The 19,468-nt window shown below is 42.1% G+C and overlaps 1 protein-coding gene across 1 annotated transcript in view; it reads left to right on the forward strand.

Annotated features, from left to right (window-relative positions):
• epb41l5 (erythrocyte membrane protein band 4.1 like 5) overlaps window positions 1-19,468 on the forward strand; it is a 44,475-nt gene that overhangs the window by 4,119 nt on the left and 20,888 nt on the right. Inside the window, exons 3-12 of the mRNA XM_078286198.1 lie at window positions 7,198-7,302; window positions 8,827-8,869; window positions 9,271-9,349; window positions 9,877-9,921; window positions 11,451-11,503; window positions 13,609-13,729; window positions 15,236-15,323; window positions 15,687-15,775; window positions 15,927-15,996; window positions 18,501-18,670. Coding sequence (XP_078142324.1) covers window positions 7,198-7,302; window positions 8,827-8,869; window positions 9,271-9,349; window positions 9,877-9,921; window positions 11,451-11,503; window positions 13,609-13,729; window positions 15,236-15,323; window positions 15,687-15,775; window positions 15,927-15,996; window positions 18,501-18,670 — 863 coding nt within the window. The remainder of the gene's footprint in view (window positions 1-7,197; window positions 7,303-8,826; window positions 8,870-9,270; window positions 9,350-9,876; window positions 9,922-11,450; window positions 11,504-13,608; window positions 13,730-15,235; window positions 15,324-15,686; window positions 15,776-15,926; window positions 15,997-18,500; window positions 18,671-19,468) is intronic.

Below are 19,468 nucleotides of genomic sequence, written 5' to 3' on the forward strand. Positions count from 1 at the left end.
ATCATGTACAACTCAATCTAAAGCCTCTAAATCTAGCTATCTAGCAGAAATCCCAAGGAGTGTGTCCTGAGGAGGGTTTCTGTTGTTGTTATTACATTACTTTATTAAGATCTTTCATCTGTATCTGACCAATTACCGCAGGAGTATATTGATTAATAGGTGAATTTGTCATCGTTTTAGATTAAACTCTGGTTAAATGTTGTACTTTACTGTAATTGACAGGTGACGTTATCCCTAACACATAGATTGTTTCATCACCTTGAGACCAAGCCAAACCACTGAAAGAAAATGCATTGTAAAAAGTCAAGGTCTTGTCAATGAGAAATCAACCAGTATTTCAAAATTCCTTATAACTTGTTACTTTGCAAGGTTTATGCAGATTACTGAAGCAATTTTTCATAAAACTTGAGGAGCATTTTATTCAGCAAGTGATGTCTCAAATTTTGGAGCCTGTTCAAGAGTAAGACAAACTAAATCAATCGTATCTAATCTATTTTATCAGCTCAGCGTTGAGTGGAGTTGGTTGTCGGCTTGGAAGTTCAGACGGATTCGGGTTCTTATTCAGTCTTTCTTTGAATGAATGTTATCAGCTCTGACTGCTCTCTCTCTCTCTCTCTCTCTCTCTCTCTCTGTCTCTCTGTCTTTCTCTCTCTCTCTCTCTCTCTCTGTCTTTCTCTCTCCCTCTCTCTCTGTCTCTCTGTCTTTCTCTCTCTCCTGCTTCCCTCTCCTAAAAGAGCCTTTGTCTTTGGCTCCAGCCGTCAGACATGTTTGGGGTTGGTTTATAGTAGGGTCGAAATTATCACTGGAATTTACAGGCTTGCTTTCACCAGCGTTTAGTTGTTAGCTGTTAATTTGCTATGCCCTATTTTATTATGGAGTTAATTGATGTTGTGTAGCCTTGTTTACTTCCCTGCCTTTTTAAACTCCGAAGCAGCTCGCCTACACACACATAAAGGAAGTTTCCAAATTGAATAGGATTTCTGAATGCATTCCAGCAGTCTTGTCCTTCCTTGCATTAGGTTTCAAAATGATGTTTTCTGTTGCTAGCTACTACAAACTCATTCCTTTGTGATCCTAATATCTATTGTGTCTTATCACCCAACTCTCTCTAAACGACAGAAGAAATAAAAATACGGTTTGGAACAATGCTCTGTTTGAATGCTCTGCTTCGTAGATGTGTTTTCCAGTTAGCTAGCGATTATATGAAGGCCTACATCACCAGCTGAGCATTACAATACAACCAGAGAAGAGAGTGGAGATGGCATCACCCTTGTTACCATGAAACATGTCATAAATTCCACATAGAGGAAAGATTTTAGTAAACAGACAGACAACAAAGATGCAGTCTACCTTGTTAAATTTGAACCCTCTGAGCACAGCCTAAGTTTTGGGCCACATTCCTCTCTTTGTGTTGCTTGCATGCAGCTCTCTCTTATTCTAAATGATTAAAAATAGTTTGATAGTCAACTTTTGACTGTTTTTCAATGTTAGCAAAAAAGATAGAATCTACTGGTTCTTGCCCTTCATTTAAGCTACAGCATACATATTTTGACAGATATTGCCTAATGAAAACAGACACACACTTTGTTACAGCAGCACGGTTGAACCACCATTAAAAAGTTATAATGCTCAATGTTTTGGTTTCCCTGAGGTTGCAGGGGAGGGTCTACCAGGTTTACTAGAGGCAGCACAGAAGAAAGAAAACAAAACATAGAAAACTAATGGTTAAGATATGGCCCCAAGAGGCAAGTTTTAAGAATTAAAGACTGGATGTTTTGTCATCAAGGCCTTTGTGTTTGTAGTTTGTTTTTGTGTGTGTGCATGTTTTTGACTAGGAGTCATCTTCAGCATGGAAAAACACTACAAAACTTTTAAGATTTAGCCCCAATTAAGCCATCCAACTCTTAACTTAGTGGATCAAGGTTAAAATTACATACATTTTTATTTAAATATTTTAAATATTTTTTCCTTCTCGCCGTAGAACCCAGTCTGAGAACCGTCGGCTCGAGCGGCAACTTTGCGCCTAATTAGTTGAAAGAATTGGTTCAAGAAAACTCGTAGTGTTTATCCACCCTTGGGGAACTCGATGGTTTGTGAGCGGTTCTTGTCTGCCTTTGTTCAGCTATTCTGTCTGATTCATGTCTAAATGCTCTGTTGGCTGGCTGACATAGGGAACTAAACCACACTAAATTATATTAGAACAGCGTGAACAGAGAGCAGACAAACTCGCTGGTTCATAAAAAGAGAAGCTGAGAAGGTGTTCGAGGAAACAATGCAGGGCTTTGCCTTCAGCCTCCCACTATCAGTCACTATCAGTTTCAGTCAAACGTATCATTTAGATAAACAGTCTCTGGGAGGAAGTTAAACTTAGAACAGCACTGTCTTTCCCTGACTGTTTCTTTTGCTTTAAACTGTGGCATACAGGGGTCCAGACTCATCAAGGATCTTAGAGTAGGAGCGTTGAAATTTCTGAAAGGAGTTACACTCTGAGACACTTGTAAATATATTTGGGTACAAAAGCTTCATTGGTCGTCAATGCAAAAGACTAACCCGATATGCTCCCTTGTTGTAGTTGGAATACATATGGTATTATTCTGCCAAAAACAATAACATTGTTAGCAGCAGCAGATTTTGTAGCTTGTACTTTGGGTTAACAAGGCCTAATGTTACACAGTTTAGCAGTTGGCTTCATGGTGCAGTCTGTTTTAAAAGATGGTGAAGTGGTTGTAAATACATAGACAGAAGCTAAAACTGAATAGGGCCCCTTGACATGTTTTACTAGCCTCCCAGCTGTGTGTGTGTGTGTGTGTGTGTGTGTGTGTGTGTGTGTGTGTGTGTGTGTGTGTGTGTGTGGTATGTATGGCCAACCAATGCTGTTTCCTAGGGATACCTCTGTGAGGCAGTAGCCATGCCCATACATACTTCCATACAGCCTCATGATTCACCTCCAGTCCCTCCATCCATCTCTCTTTATTTCTCTTCTTTTCCTCTCTCTTTGTGTCTCCCCCTCTCTTTCTCTCCCTCCCCTCCACTTTCACCCCCCCCCCCCCCCCCCTTTTTTTTCTCTGGTAAAGCCCTGGTTGACTGAAGAAGACTTGAGCCTGATGTTTAAGACTTGTGGTCAGTGAGCGAGGATACAAGGCAAGCTCTGGATTTGTTGAATTACTGGGATGTGTGGTCGCCGTGTGCCTTGTATTGGATGAGTGTGTAGCATTGTTAATTTGCTGACTCACACCAGGTATTTTACTGGGCATGTGGATTGACGCTGTGTCATTAGAGACAGAGGAAGAGTGCTTTATTTGATTCCTTGCGTCTCAGTTGGTAAAGCATGACCCTAAAATGCCAGGGTAAGGAGTTGATTGGGGCCACCCATGCTATAAATGTATGCGTTCTGGGTACAGTAATGTGGATAAAAGCATCCACCTTTTACCTGTCCTAGACACTGTTCTTGCCCCTTCAACTGGATACATTACTAGACTGCTTGGTTTAATGGACTTGTAAATTGCTGTAGATGAGAACATCAGCTAAATGACTGAATTGTAGCCTAAACACGCTGACAGAAAGACAGACTGACAGATAGAGCTGGTTGCCTTGCAGGCAGGCAGGCAGAAAGACTGCAAACCTCTGGTGAACAATACCACAGGCACTATAACAAGGCCTTGGGTGCAGCATAACACACACACACACACACACACACACACACACACACACACACACACACAATGAGCCCTTTGTACTCTCTCTCCCAGGCTACTGTAGGGGTGCGGTATGCTTTGTCAGCTATGCCAACTAGCATGGGGCCTGCCCCCCTGAGCTGCCCAGGAGCTCTCTCAGTGTGTGTGTGTGTGTGTGTGTGTGTGTGTGCATGCGTGGCAGACACAGGGAAGCCTGTACAGCACCCTCAGCTCCTCTCCTCCACTCATCCATCAGAGTTCTGCCGCACTCTGGTTTTTCACCCCCAAGATTTGTCCTTGGTCTCTGTAGAGGCGTAGTCAGTAAAATTGTCAGCAGGGTGAGTTGTGTGACAGCAGCAGGGGGTTGACTCTAAAATCACAACAAAACTTTGAGAAGTAAATGTGGAGCAGTTGGAGCTAGTGGTGCAAACATAAAGCCGCTCTGAAGCCCTAGTGTAAAGAAAGGCGTTAAAACTCAGTAAAAATGAGTTGCTCACGGTGGTCAGGTGGTCATGAAAAACATTTGGGTGGGCCACCTTAGAGCTTCACAGGAAGGGTTGGTGTTTTCAGCCCTGATGAAGAGTGTGTGGGTGTGAAGTTGGGGGGTGAGGTGGGGCTACAAGCCTGCAATGTGCCCTTTGCACTGTTGGAAGTATTACTTTGTGTGTATGTGAGGCTTTCAGCTATAACCTTGGCGGCAGGGTGGTGCAGTGGTTAGTGCAAACGAAGAGAGACATTTTCTTACTGGGATCTGTTAACTCCTATTATTTCTCTTGAGGATTCCTGTTTTCTTGCCTTTCTCCCCATGTGCCCTGCTTTTTAATGTTGTTTTGATCACACCCCAATATTTTGCAAGGGTTAGTTTTCTGAGTGGGCCACTAGCAGGCCAGTCACAGTCTCTGTTAGCTTTGACTAGTCAATCTGTCTCCTATGTCCAATATAAACATACAGCCAGCCTGCTGCTACAGCTACTGTCGTGAGGCAGTGGCCCGCTGGTCCACCACAGGGTTTTCCCCCATCCATTAATATCTAGGCAGCCCACATAAAGAAAATGAGAAATATCCTAGCCTTACAGTGTTTCCCACAGGTTGTCAGTTAACTTTGGAGGCAGCAGGAGGGGTGTTATTCACAGCTTGTTATTGACATTTCATTCAGCAAGCCCAGTAACTCATATTTTTTCAGGAACTGAAGTCTCTCAGTCTAGTATTAACTGATGGCATTGTACCATTAGCTTATACTTCCATCTGATTATTGAGGCTATGTTTCAAACTGTCTCTCCATTCAGTTTGTTTTGGCACAAACGCGCAACGACTTGAAGGATCACAGATCCGCTGCATCTTAGGTGCAGTGAATTATGGTCATTGTTTGGCATTGCTTGGCATCATAAAATATTTTTTTCGAAAATTACATCGGTGAGAACTCCCAGCTTCATGCGTAATGGGCCCCGAAATGAATCCAAAACAAAAATCTACTTGGCGGGCTGTTGATTTACCTGGGCGGGCCGCCCAAATACTAACATGGAAAATATGTGGTGTAAAACATTTTGTATCTTTTCAGGGATGAGACTAGTCAGGAATACATACAGCACAAAAACATCAGATTGTGATATTGTCCTGTTAGAAATTAATGGGAGTTGTATTGGACAAAAATCCTAAAATGAACAGAAAAAAATGAAAAATCACATCTGCGTTTTCTGTATGAAATATAATATCTCTCCGTTGCATTGTGATAGGAAAGATGGAGACATGCGAGAGGCAAGGGGAACAAAAAGTTGAAGCTCACATTTCAAATGCCACTGCAGTCTCTAGTGAGAGGAAAAGACAGAGAGAGAATGACTTCTAAAATGCTGCTGTGTGAGCCGATTTAGTTTTGTCAATTTTGACTGTGAGAGGAAAGATGGAAAAGAGTAAAGGGACAGCAAAAGAGAATGAATCTTGGTGAAAACTCATTTTAGTGTGAGAGCAAAGATGGAAAAGAAATGGGAACGATAGAGAGCAGCGAGGAAAGACAGAGAAGAGAAAATGAAGATGGAGAGGAGAGAGAAAAGGCAGCTGGAGGCTGGATCTTGGTTGACATCTTGTCCCACCGCAGTGAGAGGCCCACTGAGCCAGATGATCACATGACGTACCCAGCCACCCCACTCCACTTCACTCAGCTGCCGGGCGTCTGGGGCACTTCAACCCCGTTACCACGGCAACCCTGTCGCCGTGCCTCTTGCCGGGGTTTGGAAGTTGGATGCCTGCCTGCCTGCCTGCCTGCGTGCGTGTGTGTGTGTGTGAGCGAGCGAGAGAGAGATCTCCCAGTCCCGAGCGGAGCACAGGCAGAGACTGGTACGGTGTTGTCAGACAACAGTAACGCCTGGTCAATCTCAGATTACTTAATATTTTCTCCTCAGGTCACTCCTTCTATTCCACTCCATGAAATATAAATCAGAGCAAGGTGGATGCATACTTCAAAAATGTTTTTGTCATGAACTTCTCCAGGAGTGCTTCATTTAACTACTCAATCATGCTCTTGAACAGCTTCAAAAAGTGCAAATGTCACCTGTAAATTTTTAGGTACGCCTAGCTTAGCCCTAATAAATTGAACCAGTAGTTGCGATAATGATGATGAAGTTCCCAATAGCCTCTTATCCACCCTGGTTTTTAGGGTACAAAACTGCTAGCCTTAGTATGTTTTTAGAGAGGTAGAGACTTGGAAGACTTTGGCAGCATAACAGCCAGTAGCAATGAAACCAAGGCACTTCAAAGTCAGTGAAATTTCTTCTATTGCCTATTCAGAATATAATGTTAAGAATATTGACAGAAGTTTTTTTTTTTTCTTGGATCCCTCCTTTTTGTTAGAGCACCCAACATTACGTACATGAGAAACAAACAAAGCAGTATCCCAGCTTCCTCTACTGTAATGTAACCTGAGGTTTTGGGCACCAGTTTCTCCAGGACTCACTTTTGAGGTCCATTTTAATCTTCCTGAGACTCGCCTGACACAGTATTTGAACAATGCGCCACCATTTACCATGAGTACAACCATAATCGTGACGTTATGAAGTTTCTTAAAAACCTAATCAAACAGTGTGACTACTTTTTATCGTGTTGCTTTCATCACGGGGCTGTAATTATCAAGGGTCAAATTCAGGTCAGTCAGTCGGATACTTCAGTTCTCTATACCTGTGCAAACTACAGCACAAGTTTGAGAAAATAATTTCGCAAATCACATATTTTGTATTTTGAACAGCATCTAATTAATATAAGGAAGTCAAACTTGTATTATTTTGAACATGTTTATACTTTGAGTCACCCTAGTTTTTGAGAATGATTTACTTATCTGAACCTGTGTGTCTATAGACTCTCCATGTCTCAGCAGGTTAAGGTTGCATCACTTCCAGTCTAGCACTCAAATTTTCTTGCACTCTCCCCTCTTTAAAACCTGTCTATCTCTTCTCAAATGAAGCAAAAAGTGCAATAAAAATGACCTAAGTTAATAATAAACTCTTTCTGTTTGTTTGTGTGTGTCCCCTGATCAGAAAAAAGCCAAAGGTGAGGAGCTGTTTGACCAGATCATGTACCATCTGGACATCGTAGAGAAAGACTACTTCGGACTGCGCTTCATGGACTCGGCACAAGTGCCGGTAAGAAGGGAGATCTCACATACACAATAGTCTCTTATCATCATAAACACTTTCTTCTGTTCTGTTTTGCTTTCATGCTATACTGTTGTGTATAATCTATAATTGTGTATAATCATATCTCGTGATTTTTAGTTTACGCAGTTATAATCAGAGAATATTAGCTGGAATATCAACAATATTGAAACATTCGGTCAATTTTATTTAGAATATCATGTAGTTAAAAATATTCAGCATGTTGAAATAAGGGCCCAAAAGTACAGGAAAATCAACAAAATTGTGATTAATCAAGTCAAGTCAAGTCAAATTTTATTATCCCACTAGGGGAAATTTAATCACAATATCTAGTGAAATAATCTGAATTTTAGGCATAATCGTGCAGCACTAGTATTTTGTATAAATTTCACCAAGAGTCACAGACTCTGTTCTCGGTGGCTTTGCTCACAACCAGACTTTTAGACTATATTTAAGTCCTGACCACTATTCAGCTGTTTGACAGAAGACTTCAGGCAGAGACTTTCCCTTCTTAGTGAATGGGCTAAAGGGATTGGTTATGGGACTGTTGTCGGCTGTGGGAGTCAGGCTCTGCTCTGACACAAACCCTTTTAAGTTGCTGCTCGGCCAGCGTCCCTGCTCCATCACACTGATACTCTGTGAAGGCCATGGAAGGAGGGAGCGATGGGGAGGGAGAGCTGGAGAAAGGAGAGAGGCAGCAGAAGGGAGGGAAAGAGCGGAGTGGACGGAGGGAGAAGAGAGTAAAAAGGGTGGACAAGAGGGAATGGTAATTGGTAGAGAGAGAGAGAGAGAGAGAGATAGCAAGCAAGGCAGCGAGAAAGAGGGAGCAAGGTGGAGAGATAGGGAGTGAGAAAGGGGGAGGGAGGGCTGGAGTAAGGAATGCGGGGGAGAGGAGAGTCAGAATGCTGTGACAGAGCCCTTCCGTTCACTCACACACACACGTTCACTCACACACACACACTCTCACACACACACACACTCACACACTCACACACACACACACATACACACACACAGACACACACCCCTCCTTGACATTGTTCATGCCTCATAGAGCCTGAACTTCCAGGCAAGAGTTGCAATGCAGAAAAGAACTTTCCAGAGCCACACTGACCATGGTGTGTGTGTGTGTGTGTGTGTGTGTGTGTGTGTGTGTGTTTACAGAAGGTAGCAGTTTAATGTGTCAAGTAGACTTTGTCACTTTGGCCAACTATGTGTGGCTGTTAGCTCTAAACAGCTTCCTGTGATTACGTTTTTCATAAAATTTAAATTTTCCACCTCCTTGAAGTTTTTGTTCATTCATTCATTCATTTGCACACATAAATATTTGATCATAGTAAAAGAATAAGCAGGTACAACAGATCATGGAAAAAGGAGAGTACCTGTCAGATCAAATGTGCATGAAAGATAAGAGAAAAATCCCTGTTGAGTTTGATTTCTTACTGACCTTTTAACGTTTGTTGGAACTGCTGTTTTTAAAAATTAATTGTTATATCTCTCATGTTATTTCAGCATTGGCTTGACGTTACAAAAAGCATCAAAAAACAAGTCAAAAGTAAGTATATGGATCCTCTGCCCCTTCCCATATCCACTCCCCACACACACACACACACACACACACACACACACACATTGCAACATCCTAAGAAAACACTGCGCTTGTCACGAAGCGCAGTGTTTTCCTGTTATTTGTTCTTTCGTGTGTGTGCATGCTGTATTTGTGTGTTTGGTCTTTAACACAAGTTAGGACCACTTTTCACTTTGGTAGTTTGGTCGATACGCAGTATATCATTGTTAAGCTGAACAACCTTAACCTTCACATTAATCTATCTCTCGAATATTGATCTGTACATTAGTTGGCCATCATCCTGCCTTCACATGAGATCTCTCGCTCAACACTCTGCTCTGTGCTGCCATAACATTTATTTCTCCCTCTGGTTTTCTTCTGTCCATCAGTTGGCCCGCCATACTGCCTTCACATGAGAGTCAAGTTCTACTCCTCAGAGCCCAACAACCTCCATGAGGAGCTCACCAGGTGGGTTGACACACACACACACACACACACACACACACACACCTCAAAACCCCAGTGCAGTGGGGGTTTTGAGGTGGTTTATTCTGTAAATCTGTTAATATCATAAACCTTGAAGAAAGTTAGTGTTTTTTAATACTAGGTTGTGGGTTTTTTGTGTGAGAGAGCTCAAAAAAGTAAAATGAAGTGAGACTCTGCTCTCTGCTTAGCTCTTTATGTTGAGGACAATGGTGCTTTGGTCAGAAAATATTCAATCTAAGACTGATTCATGCAGGGCTTCTCTAACTCCTGAGCAGTGAGTTCAGTCTTTATATGTGTGTTCACCTTATTGATGATTCAGCTGCTACTTTAAGGAATACACCAGGTTTTTGGGAGATTGTCCCGTTGGTCAACTTACCTGCTAAGTGATGGGAACATAAAAAATCATCCATGCACCCCCAGTATTTCATAATCTTCTACACAAAACTGCCAAATTCAGCTGCATTCTGTCAGTATGTGTAATGTTTGTCTTTTGTTTGTTTGTTTTTCAGATACCTATTTGTATTACAGTTAAAGCAGGACGTCCTCAGTGGCAAGTAAGTAATTGTATTGTCAATTTAAACAATCTTTACTGCCATCCACCTTATAAAAGTACACATAAAACTCTTTGTTGGTGTCACGGCACTTACTGGGTAAAAAATGCAACATTACAAATGAAACGAATCACTTAATAAAATAATATAAAACCAAAGAAAGTAATGTAAACATATTACTTTTACGACACACTCAACATTACATATTACTTTCTTTACAGCCACAGGCCTCCCCCTTTCATTTCAATGGTACGATTTTTTTCCAGGTGCTTGGTCAGGCCAGTAGGTCAAAGTTCTTCTTGCTCTTAGTATATTTTAACTGGCACAGCAGGCAAAAATGAAAATAAAGATTTTTTTCATAAATTCAAATAATTTATTACTATAAAATGGTCAGAATATGCAGCAGCAAAATGACAGAAAAATAAACAACAAAAAAGTAAATTATTGATCGATTGAATAAAACGAGGCTGTGAGCTTTTCTGTAAATGTAATTGGCAGTAACAAAACAAAACCAGAGGGGAAATTCATGAAGCCTGTAAGTCTCCATTCATCCGTCTTGCCATAACATTAATGGGACCTAATGAGGGCTTGTCAGCTACCTGCTTTGCCAACATGCAGGCTAGGTGCTGGCAGCAGTTGTTGTGGGTACTGAGTGTGTGTTTGCAGCTTTTTAAAAATGATCCACCTTACTGGGAAAGCACTGACAATCGATGTAAAGCATTGCGGGGATTCATTTATCATTTGCAACCCAAGGAAACCGTTGCTTCCACAATGAAAGAAACAGCCTTTAATTTTTCACTTTGTAGTTCGAAGTACCCGCTGCCAGGCCCACTTCACACAACTATATGACTAATTCTGAGCTGGCAGCTAATCTGATTGGTCAGAAAAAGCACAACAGAGGAGGGAGTGGGCCAATGGCAGAGCAGAGAGGAGAAGGTAATAGGCTTATGAATGGGTGAGAAATACTAAGATCGCAAACTTTCTTCGGGCATTGGGCCACTGCTGGCCCAAGTCAGCAGTCAGCTGGCCCTTGGATAGTGGGCATTCTGCATTTGCTATATTAAAGTAGTCTGGTGTCTTATTATTCAAACCCTTTATTTCACACACGAGTAATATAAAAAGCAGTATAAAACCCAAGACAATACGTTGCCTTTCTTCGCTACTTATTATCCCTATAGAGATATTTGTGTATTAAGCAAACCCATCGTTTCATACATGAATCCATCTGTTGCGTCGGTAGACAGGGCCATGCTGCAGTAAGAGGCTTACAGGATTACATGTTTATGAACGGAATAGAATTATTAACAGTAGTCAGTAAGTGGATTGGGAATATTAGTATCAGTTTTCACTACAGCGGGGGATTAACGTTTTTGTTGTATTTTTTTTTTGGCAGACTAATAATGGAGTGAGAGGGAGAGAGACAGACCAGTCGGCCTTATTGGGGCGGCATAGTGGGAATTTGTTGACTTGTGTTCGTATTTTAGCATCATTACGTTCAGCGTGACTGACTATTGCTGTGTCTGTATTTTCAGGCTAGAATGTCCATTTGAGACAGTGGTGGAGCTGGCTGCCTTCTCACTACAGGGTAAGCATTATCCAAACTATCCAGGTGCTCAGGAACACCTCTATAAGAGCCTGGCTTTGTGTGTTTCTTTGTGTATAATGCTTTTTGCAATGTGTACTGCTTAGGGGAATTACAGTATGCACTGATTAGGCCACACAGAGCACCAAGAGCCTTGCATAATGGAAATACAGAGTGCGCTCGTATATCAGGCAGTACGGTAGAAGTCAAACGAGCATCAACCAACTCAAGGCTGCTGCGCTGTCCGTCCACATATTAGGAAGTAACTTTCTGAACTCTAGTGGCCAAGTCAACGCATGAATTAAATATTTTCTTCAGACTGTGACCACAGCACTTTGGTGTTAACAGGTGGAGTTTTTAAAGTCAATGTAGTTTCACTCACTCCAGCCACCCCCCCACCCCTCCACCAGAGCGCCTATAAAGTGCGAGTGCACTTGTTAAAGCCATGGGTCAAGACACAAAATGGGTCACACACACCAGTATATTTTAATGATCCTGGATCCTAAGGCGACCAAAATTCTTCATCTTGCCTCATGGGCTGGAAAAAGTGCAAAACTGTTGGAAGGACATTTAATTTCTTTCACGATATTTCTGCTGCTATCTTTAGCCTCCAGTAGCTCACTGGTCCCCTCCCTAAATAATTTTCTCACTAAGCAGTATTAGCCAAATATCTGCTTAATGGCTGGAAAGGTAGCTGTTGCCTGACAATATTTGCTTATTGAGAATTCAGTCAGGAAACTTAGGGAATGTATTGGGACTTTCGTGGCTTCGGCGGCACAACTGTGTCTGGGTAGATGGGCTTGGATGGGGTAAGACCCTGTGACAGACTGGTGTCCAGTTCAGGGCGATTTCTGCTGTTCCCATAGCAACATTTAGGAATGTACTAGTGGAGTGGAAATGACTTGGGCTTTCTCTTCCACCAAATTTACACACTTAACGACATGATAAAGAACCCATATCTTTTACACTAAACATATTTACTGGTATGTGCCCATATTTACTGGTGGCAGTAACCGCAGCATTTATCTGCATGAGCAATGGCATATGAAGAATGCTGTTTCAAGGGAACAGGGTTACAGTCAGCACAGGCCTCTATGGAATGGGACTGCGCACTCACACACACACACACACGCACACACAGAGTCTCTGTGGGGTAAATGCCAGCTCATTAGTGCTCTGTCCTCTCTGAAGGCCCCCTAATCCACCCCCCTCTTCTCTCTTTCTCTCTTTCCCTCTGTTATGCTTCCTCCCTTCATTCTCTTTCTCAGTATCTTGTCACTGGTTCACTGGTATTTACTTGGGATAGAATAAAATGAATTACAGTTGCTCGTATCATAACATGGTCAGACCCTTTTTTTTTAATCTCTTCTCTGCTCCCTTTCCTGATGCTTTGCTTGCAGCTGGACTAGCTATCCTATGATGAACTCTTAATCACAGCAAGTCTGAGCTCCCCCTATCTACCAAAACACTGCAGAATGTAATGGGAACCAAAGCTTATCTCTCTCTGTCCTGCATCCCCACACCACAACTCCAGAGATGAGATGTTTCTGTTTTATTTTCAGTTTCTCCTGTTTTGAACATACTATTCCAATTCATTTCTAAAGGGTTTTTTTTCTGCTTTGCCTTCCATTATTTTCTGTTTTGTTTTTTTTGTTTTTTTTATTGTCCTGATAATATCTGTGAGCTCTAGTCCAGACAGAGAATTACACTGAAGCACAAGCCCATTAGTCCCGGTTCGGGTTGTATTTATGTAGTGGTGCAGCTACAAAGTTTTGAACTAGCTAGAAAGCGGCAATTAGATAGCATTAATTGAAAATAAAATTCAATAAGATTGCTTCAAAGCTTACCATCGACCCTAACGATGGATGTAACCAATGTCCAAACATCGTTTTTGAGACATTTATTCCTGTAATCTTTCAAATAAATTGTAGAGGACTGAGAAGCTTTGAATGGCTGTAATCAGCTAAAGTTGATTGACTGTTGACGGCCTGTTATCCCAAAAAGTTCAGCCATGACCAACTTTTCTACTTCCGGTGACTTATTGATCGTGTTGTTCACAGTGTGAACGTGGCATAAATGTATGTGTTTGTGTCTGTGTGTGTTTTCAGCTGAGCTGGGTGACTGTGACCCAGCAGAGCACGGTCTGGACCTGGTGTCAGAGTTTCGCTTCATCCCCAACCAGACAGAGGACTTGGAGCTGGCTATATACAACACATGGAAGGAATGCAGGTAAGCGAGTAAATATAGGCTAAACCAGGGAGGGACAATCATGTGCCATGGTGGGCCAAAAGTATGAAGGTTTTCTGTCCAAACAAACACTACATAAAGTGATTTCACTGATTAGTTCCTCCTCTCTGGTTGAAGGCTGTGTTAATCAGTGAAATGACCTGGTGTAGTCCTTGGTTGGAATGAAAAACTTCATACTCCCGGGCCTCATTGGCACATTATTGTCCATCCCTGGGCTAAACTATACAGCCTATACCCTGTGAAACATGGAGCTTTGGCTGAGTGCAACCCATGGAAGGAATGGTGGTAAAATAGTTTGCTGTCCCCAAGCACCATTTGTTAGCCTCAGATCAATTGAACTAAATATTTATGAGGAGGGATGCAGAGGTATGTCTCTCTAAAATGGCCACAGATCGGAGCTATGGCATTAAGTGAAATCAAATGGACCTAATACATCCTGTAGTCTGTGGACCTACCATATCTTTGTGTTGTTTTCAGTGGTAATAAAGACATAGAGCTCTATTTATTAGTCTGCTCTATAGTGTGTGTGTTTCTGTATTTGTGTCAGTCACATGGAGCTTCGTCAGACTACAGACAAATCTGGTCATCAAACATCAGGTAAAAGGTGTTGGCTGCTTCTGCCCTAATCTGGCCTACTGAACTTGACCTCTTGGCTGGATCCACCTGGACTGTAGTGCCTGATAAATCAAGCCTGAGTCTGTCTGCAAAGCCAAAGCACGTGTAACTCATAGACCATAGACTGGCCTCCAAAAAGCTTCTCATCATGGAACCGCTGATCTAGGATCATTGGTCATCTCACACGACCATATAAACTTCACGTTGATTTAGGAGGCAGGAGACTGGTCTCAGATCAGCACTCCTAGTCAAAGTTAAACTAATGCAATACACTACCCTACTCTCTTATTTATATTTGTAATTTCTTCATCTGGAGCTTTCTTGTTAAGTTTGTTAACCTGGTCTTTAATTTTCATTGTTTTATTGCGGTTGACATTTTAACGCAAATACCAGTCTTAACTATCAGCTGATGTTTCATCCTTAAATGGGTGAAGCTTTCAGGGGAAGAGTGGAAGGCCTGGGTCTTGTACTGCAGTAAACTGGACTTGGATCTGATTATATTGCTTACTGACCAGATGGAAACTGTCTTGTCTTGTTCAGTGGCGATATGATAACCCAAGAGGTTGATTTGGGTGATAAATCTGCCAGTAGGTAACCTAGTTCTCCGGAGTCCAAGGCTGATGTATATGAAGTTCTCCAGGATATTACTTTTGAGTCATTATTGTGTGTGTGTGTGTTTGTGTGTTTTGTTGCTGTTTTCTGTGTTTATTTATGGTACAAGTGCCAATGAATTGGGGGGAAAAAAAATATGGGTCACAGGTCAAAGTTGAGATAATTTGGTTGTTCTTGAGTGCCCTGAAAAAACGTCATTGTCATATCTTTTTTTCTCCCCTCTCTTGCTGTTCCTCCCCCTCCTTCCCTCCCTTCCTCCAGAGGTCAGATGCCAGCCCAGGCTGAGATTAACTACCTGAACAAGGCCAAGTGGCTGGAGATGTACGGGGTGGACATGCACATGGTCAAGGTAACACACACACACACACACACACACACACACGATATGACGATATGCACATGATCAAAGCAAGAATACACACACACACACATATGCACTCAGTTTTTTGCATGTATACCATGGATCCCCTGGTTTTACATGGACAGAGTCAAGGCTACACACACACACACACACATACATAGAGGTTACACACATTACTCTCCCCTAATATTACAGCTGGGAAGTCAAACAGGAAGTTGTTAAGTGTGCTTGATGAAAGACAGGAAGTTGAAGGAATGTTGCGGAGAATATAAATGTGTGACAAGATCACAATACTGTCTCTCTCTTTCTATTTCCTCTCTTTCTCTCTCTCTCCCCCTCTCTCCCCTCCAGGCCAGAGATGGTAATGAGTACAGTCTGGGTTTGACCCCCACTGGAGTTCTGGTGTTTGAAGGAGAAACCAAGATAGGACTCTTCTTCTGGTATGTTTGGTTATGTCTTCATTCATTAAACCATTGATTTAAATCTCTTTTTGTAAGGCACCTCCTTTGAACTCTTATCCTGCATTCCTGTGTGTGTTTGGGACGTACTGTATGTGCTTTTTTTTATTTGTATCCCCCATTTCTTTTCCAGGCCCAAGATCACACGTCTGGACTTCAAAAAGAGCAAGCTGACTCTTGTGGTAGTGGAGGATGACGATCAAGTAAACACACACACACACACACACACACACACACACACACACACACACACACACACACACAAACGTTTTGAAATTGTCTAATCATGACCTAATCTCCACAATCTCTACACAATAATTATAATACATGCACTCGCCATGCTTTATTCCTGCTTCAAACCCTATCACCAAATCTCAGTGTATTACTCTTTTACTGCAATTAATTATGGTTTGTAATATAACCACTGGGATGATTTTTATGCAAGTTTAGGTAGGTGGATGAATCTAAAAGAGCACACAACTGTCTTTAGGAATAAACAAGGCTGTTTGAACTCTTTCAGAACCTATTCACTATGCTAGGGGAAAAAATGCAAGGCATATTGTATGTTTTACATAACAATTATGTAAATAGTAGAACTATACCATAATATATCTCTGTCGGACTAGTGAGAGGTTAATCTTCAGGTGAATTCATGTGGGTAGAACGTAACATTTTTGTCGTGGAGAAATATCCTCAATACCGCTGTTGACAGCAGATTTCCAGGACAGCTAATGTTGGAGGTGGAGGTGGAATGTTTCTGAACTTTTATGGAGTTATGCATGATAAAAAGTGAAAATGTTCTACTAAAGTGAAACATCACTTGCACTGTGATTCCTGACTTCTCGACTGCCATCCATGAGCTAAGGGATTTATATCTTTGCAAGTGATGATAGAAGTGTTGGGGAATGAATACTCTGCCTGTTCTGGCGCAGATCAGTCATAAAGTTTAGATCATGTTCAGGTCCTGTTAGTTCTTTGGTCTTAGATCTTTTTTGTTAAAGTACAGCGTTGTATATAATGATGTGCTGTTTGTGTCTCTGTGGTGTCACCAAATACCATCATTACAATCTCTCTGTCTATGGTGAATGTTGTCGTTAGGAGTTATCTTAAAAGTACAAAGCGATGTAAAATAATACATGGTTTGTTTCTAGTTTGTTTTTGTCATAGCGCAGATGAATTGGCATCAGTTCTCTGGCAGTTTCTCCCCGCATACTTTCATAGTTTAGTAAGGCCCTAGTCCTAAGAAAAGGGCTTTGTTTCCAAATGAAACAGGACTGGTAACAGTATTGCACCCAGAGGCTAGAGTGTGTGTGTGTGTGTATGTGTGTGTGTGTGTGTCGAAGTGCATGTGTCTCATCCTTTGTGCTTGTATGTTTGTATGTCAGGCAAATGTGCGTCTTTGTGTGTCCTAGGTATGTTATGTTTCAAGATTTTTCAGGGTTTTTTTATATTCTGTACATCACCCAGTCATTTCTAATAGGACATTACTGTTGCTCTTTTCTGTGTTGCGATCACATCTCTGGTGTATTTGTGTGTGTGTGTGTGTGTGTGTGTATGGCTGTGTGGCTGTTTGTGTCCATCCCGGAGGTCTGTGTGTGAGGTTAAGGCTGAGTTAATAAAGTAGCCAGCTCCCTCTGGCATTTCTGGTATGCACAGCTCTCCTACACGCACACGCGCACACACACACACACACACACAGCTCTCGCCTCCCACCTCTGACATGAACCGGAATATTTGCTACTCTCCTCCACACGCACCACAAGAATCCACTGTACATGTCTGGATTCTGACGCTCGTCCGTCTACAACACACACACACACAAGGACCCTCAGAGATGGGGAGATCAAAAGAGTGAGATTTGGCGGCGAGGCTTGTCACTGGTTCCTTCCATTCATAATTGTTGCATGTATGTAGGAGAGCTGTACAAAATCCTGTTTGTCTCCCTATAGGGTGCTGTATTACGCCTACAGTTGTTATGTTGTGTGTCCAAGCAACGAGTCTGTCTCAGTTCCTTACTTTCTTAGTTTGCTGCAGAGAGAGTGATACCATTGTCAAGTTCAATTTTTTAAAACCCCATTCAAGAAGCAACGGACTGCTGCTCACTTGCGGTGACAGGTGACCACTTGGAATGTCAGCTATCCAGGAATGCACAACGTGTGTTTGCAAGTCATGTGTGTGTCTCTGTACATGTGTGGAAGAAGGGAAGAAAAACAAAGGAAAAGAAAGAGGGAAACAAAGCAAAGAACCATGGAAAGAGTGAGACTGCGCCGTTGGAGCGGCTCCAGTCAGCCAGTAGTGTTGTAACTGATTGGGACACTTGGCAGGCTTTCATCCAGACCGCCATGGGAAACCAGATTAATGAGCCTGCACCTGCACACACACATATCCCTCCACCTCCACGCTTAGGAGCTAGAATATGAGCTTTGGTTTGCTGAAAAGCAATGACTAGGTCTTAACTAGTTTCAGACGCCTCTAAGGTTGTGTTGAATTTGGTCATGTGTAGCTCAATGGGCTGAGCATGGCACTAACACCAGTGACAGGGTTAGATGATTCATTCCCACTGTTAAAAGTACTTGCACTCAGGGTGATAACGTACACCAAATGGCATGTTACACTGAACATTCTCCACTGAGACCATATTGTCATAACTCTCTGTCTCCCTCTCCACCGCACCACCCAAATCCCATCCCACCCCAACCTTCCACAGGGCAAAGAGCAGGAGCATACCTTTGTCTTCAGGATGGACCACCCCAAGGCCTGTAAGCACCTCTGGAAGTGTGCTGTTGAACACCATGCTTTCTTTAGGCTGAGAGGGCCGGTGCAGAAGAACTCCACTCGCTCCAGCTTCATACGTATGGGATCACGCTTCAGATACAGGTAACAGACGGATTTGTGTGGAAAGCCGAAGGGTTACTTTTGCCAAACACGCAAGTTACAGTGTACGTACACAGATAGTCTGACTTAGACATATCATTTTCTGTACATAGAGAAACACACGCGTTCGTACACACACATGCATGCAAACGTACACACACATGCATGCAAACGTACACACAGTAAACTTGTCCTGTAATACACACAAACTAAAATCAAGCTCAGACTCTACACTGGACAGGCACTCCATGTTAAACATACTGCAGCAGCCAGCTCGTTCCCTTCTGTGTATGTTTAAACATTACCCAGTTGGATAAGCACTGGCAGCCCCTCTCTCTCTCTCTGTAATGTTGGTTTAACACTGGGGTTGCAGGGTTTGTTGTTAATAAGAGGTTATCGCTTGGATGGACACAGAGTTCAACAGGGGTCGTTCCTGTGCCTGTTGATCTCGTCTTAGCTAGACATATACAGGCCTGAACGTATAGAATCATTTTAAAGGATTGAATGGAATTTTCTGGATTGTTGTCAGTGAGCATTGTTGTCATTTTTTTTCAGCACATAGAATAAAAGTAGGGATGCTCTGGGCAGGTTTTTTAGGACTGATTCTGATTATCGATTCTATAACTGATCCACCGATCACTGATCCAATCGATGATTGAAATTACGTATTATATCCTTTCTACTAACAACGGCACATCATCAAGTAATCATAACATTTGAATATAGAACTGTGTTCAACAGTTTTTATGGCTGCATGAAATTGCCGGCCTAACCATGTGTAAGTAAATAATATTTTTTATC

This window comes from Centroberyx gerrardi, chromosome 10 (genome assembly GCF_048128805.1).
Source record: "Centroberyx gerrardi isolate f3 chromosome 10, fCenGer3.hap1.cur.20231027, whole genome shotgun sequence".
Lineage (NCBI taxonomy): Eukaryota > Metazoa > Chordata > Actinopteri > Beryciformes > Berycidae > Centroberyx > Centroberyx gerrardi.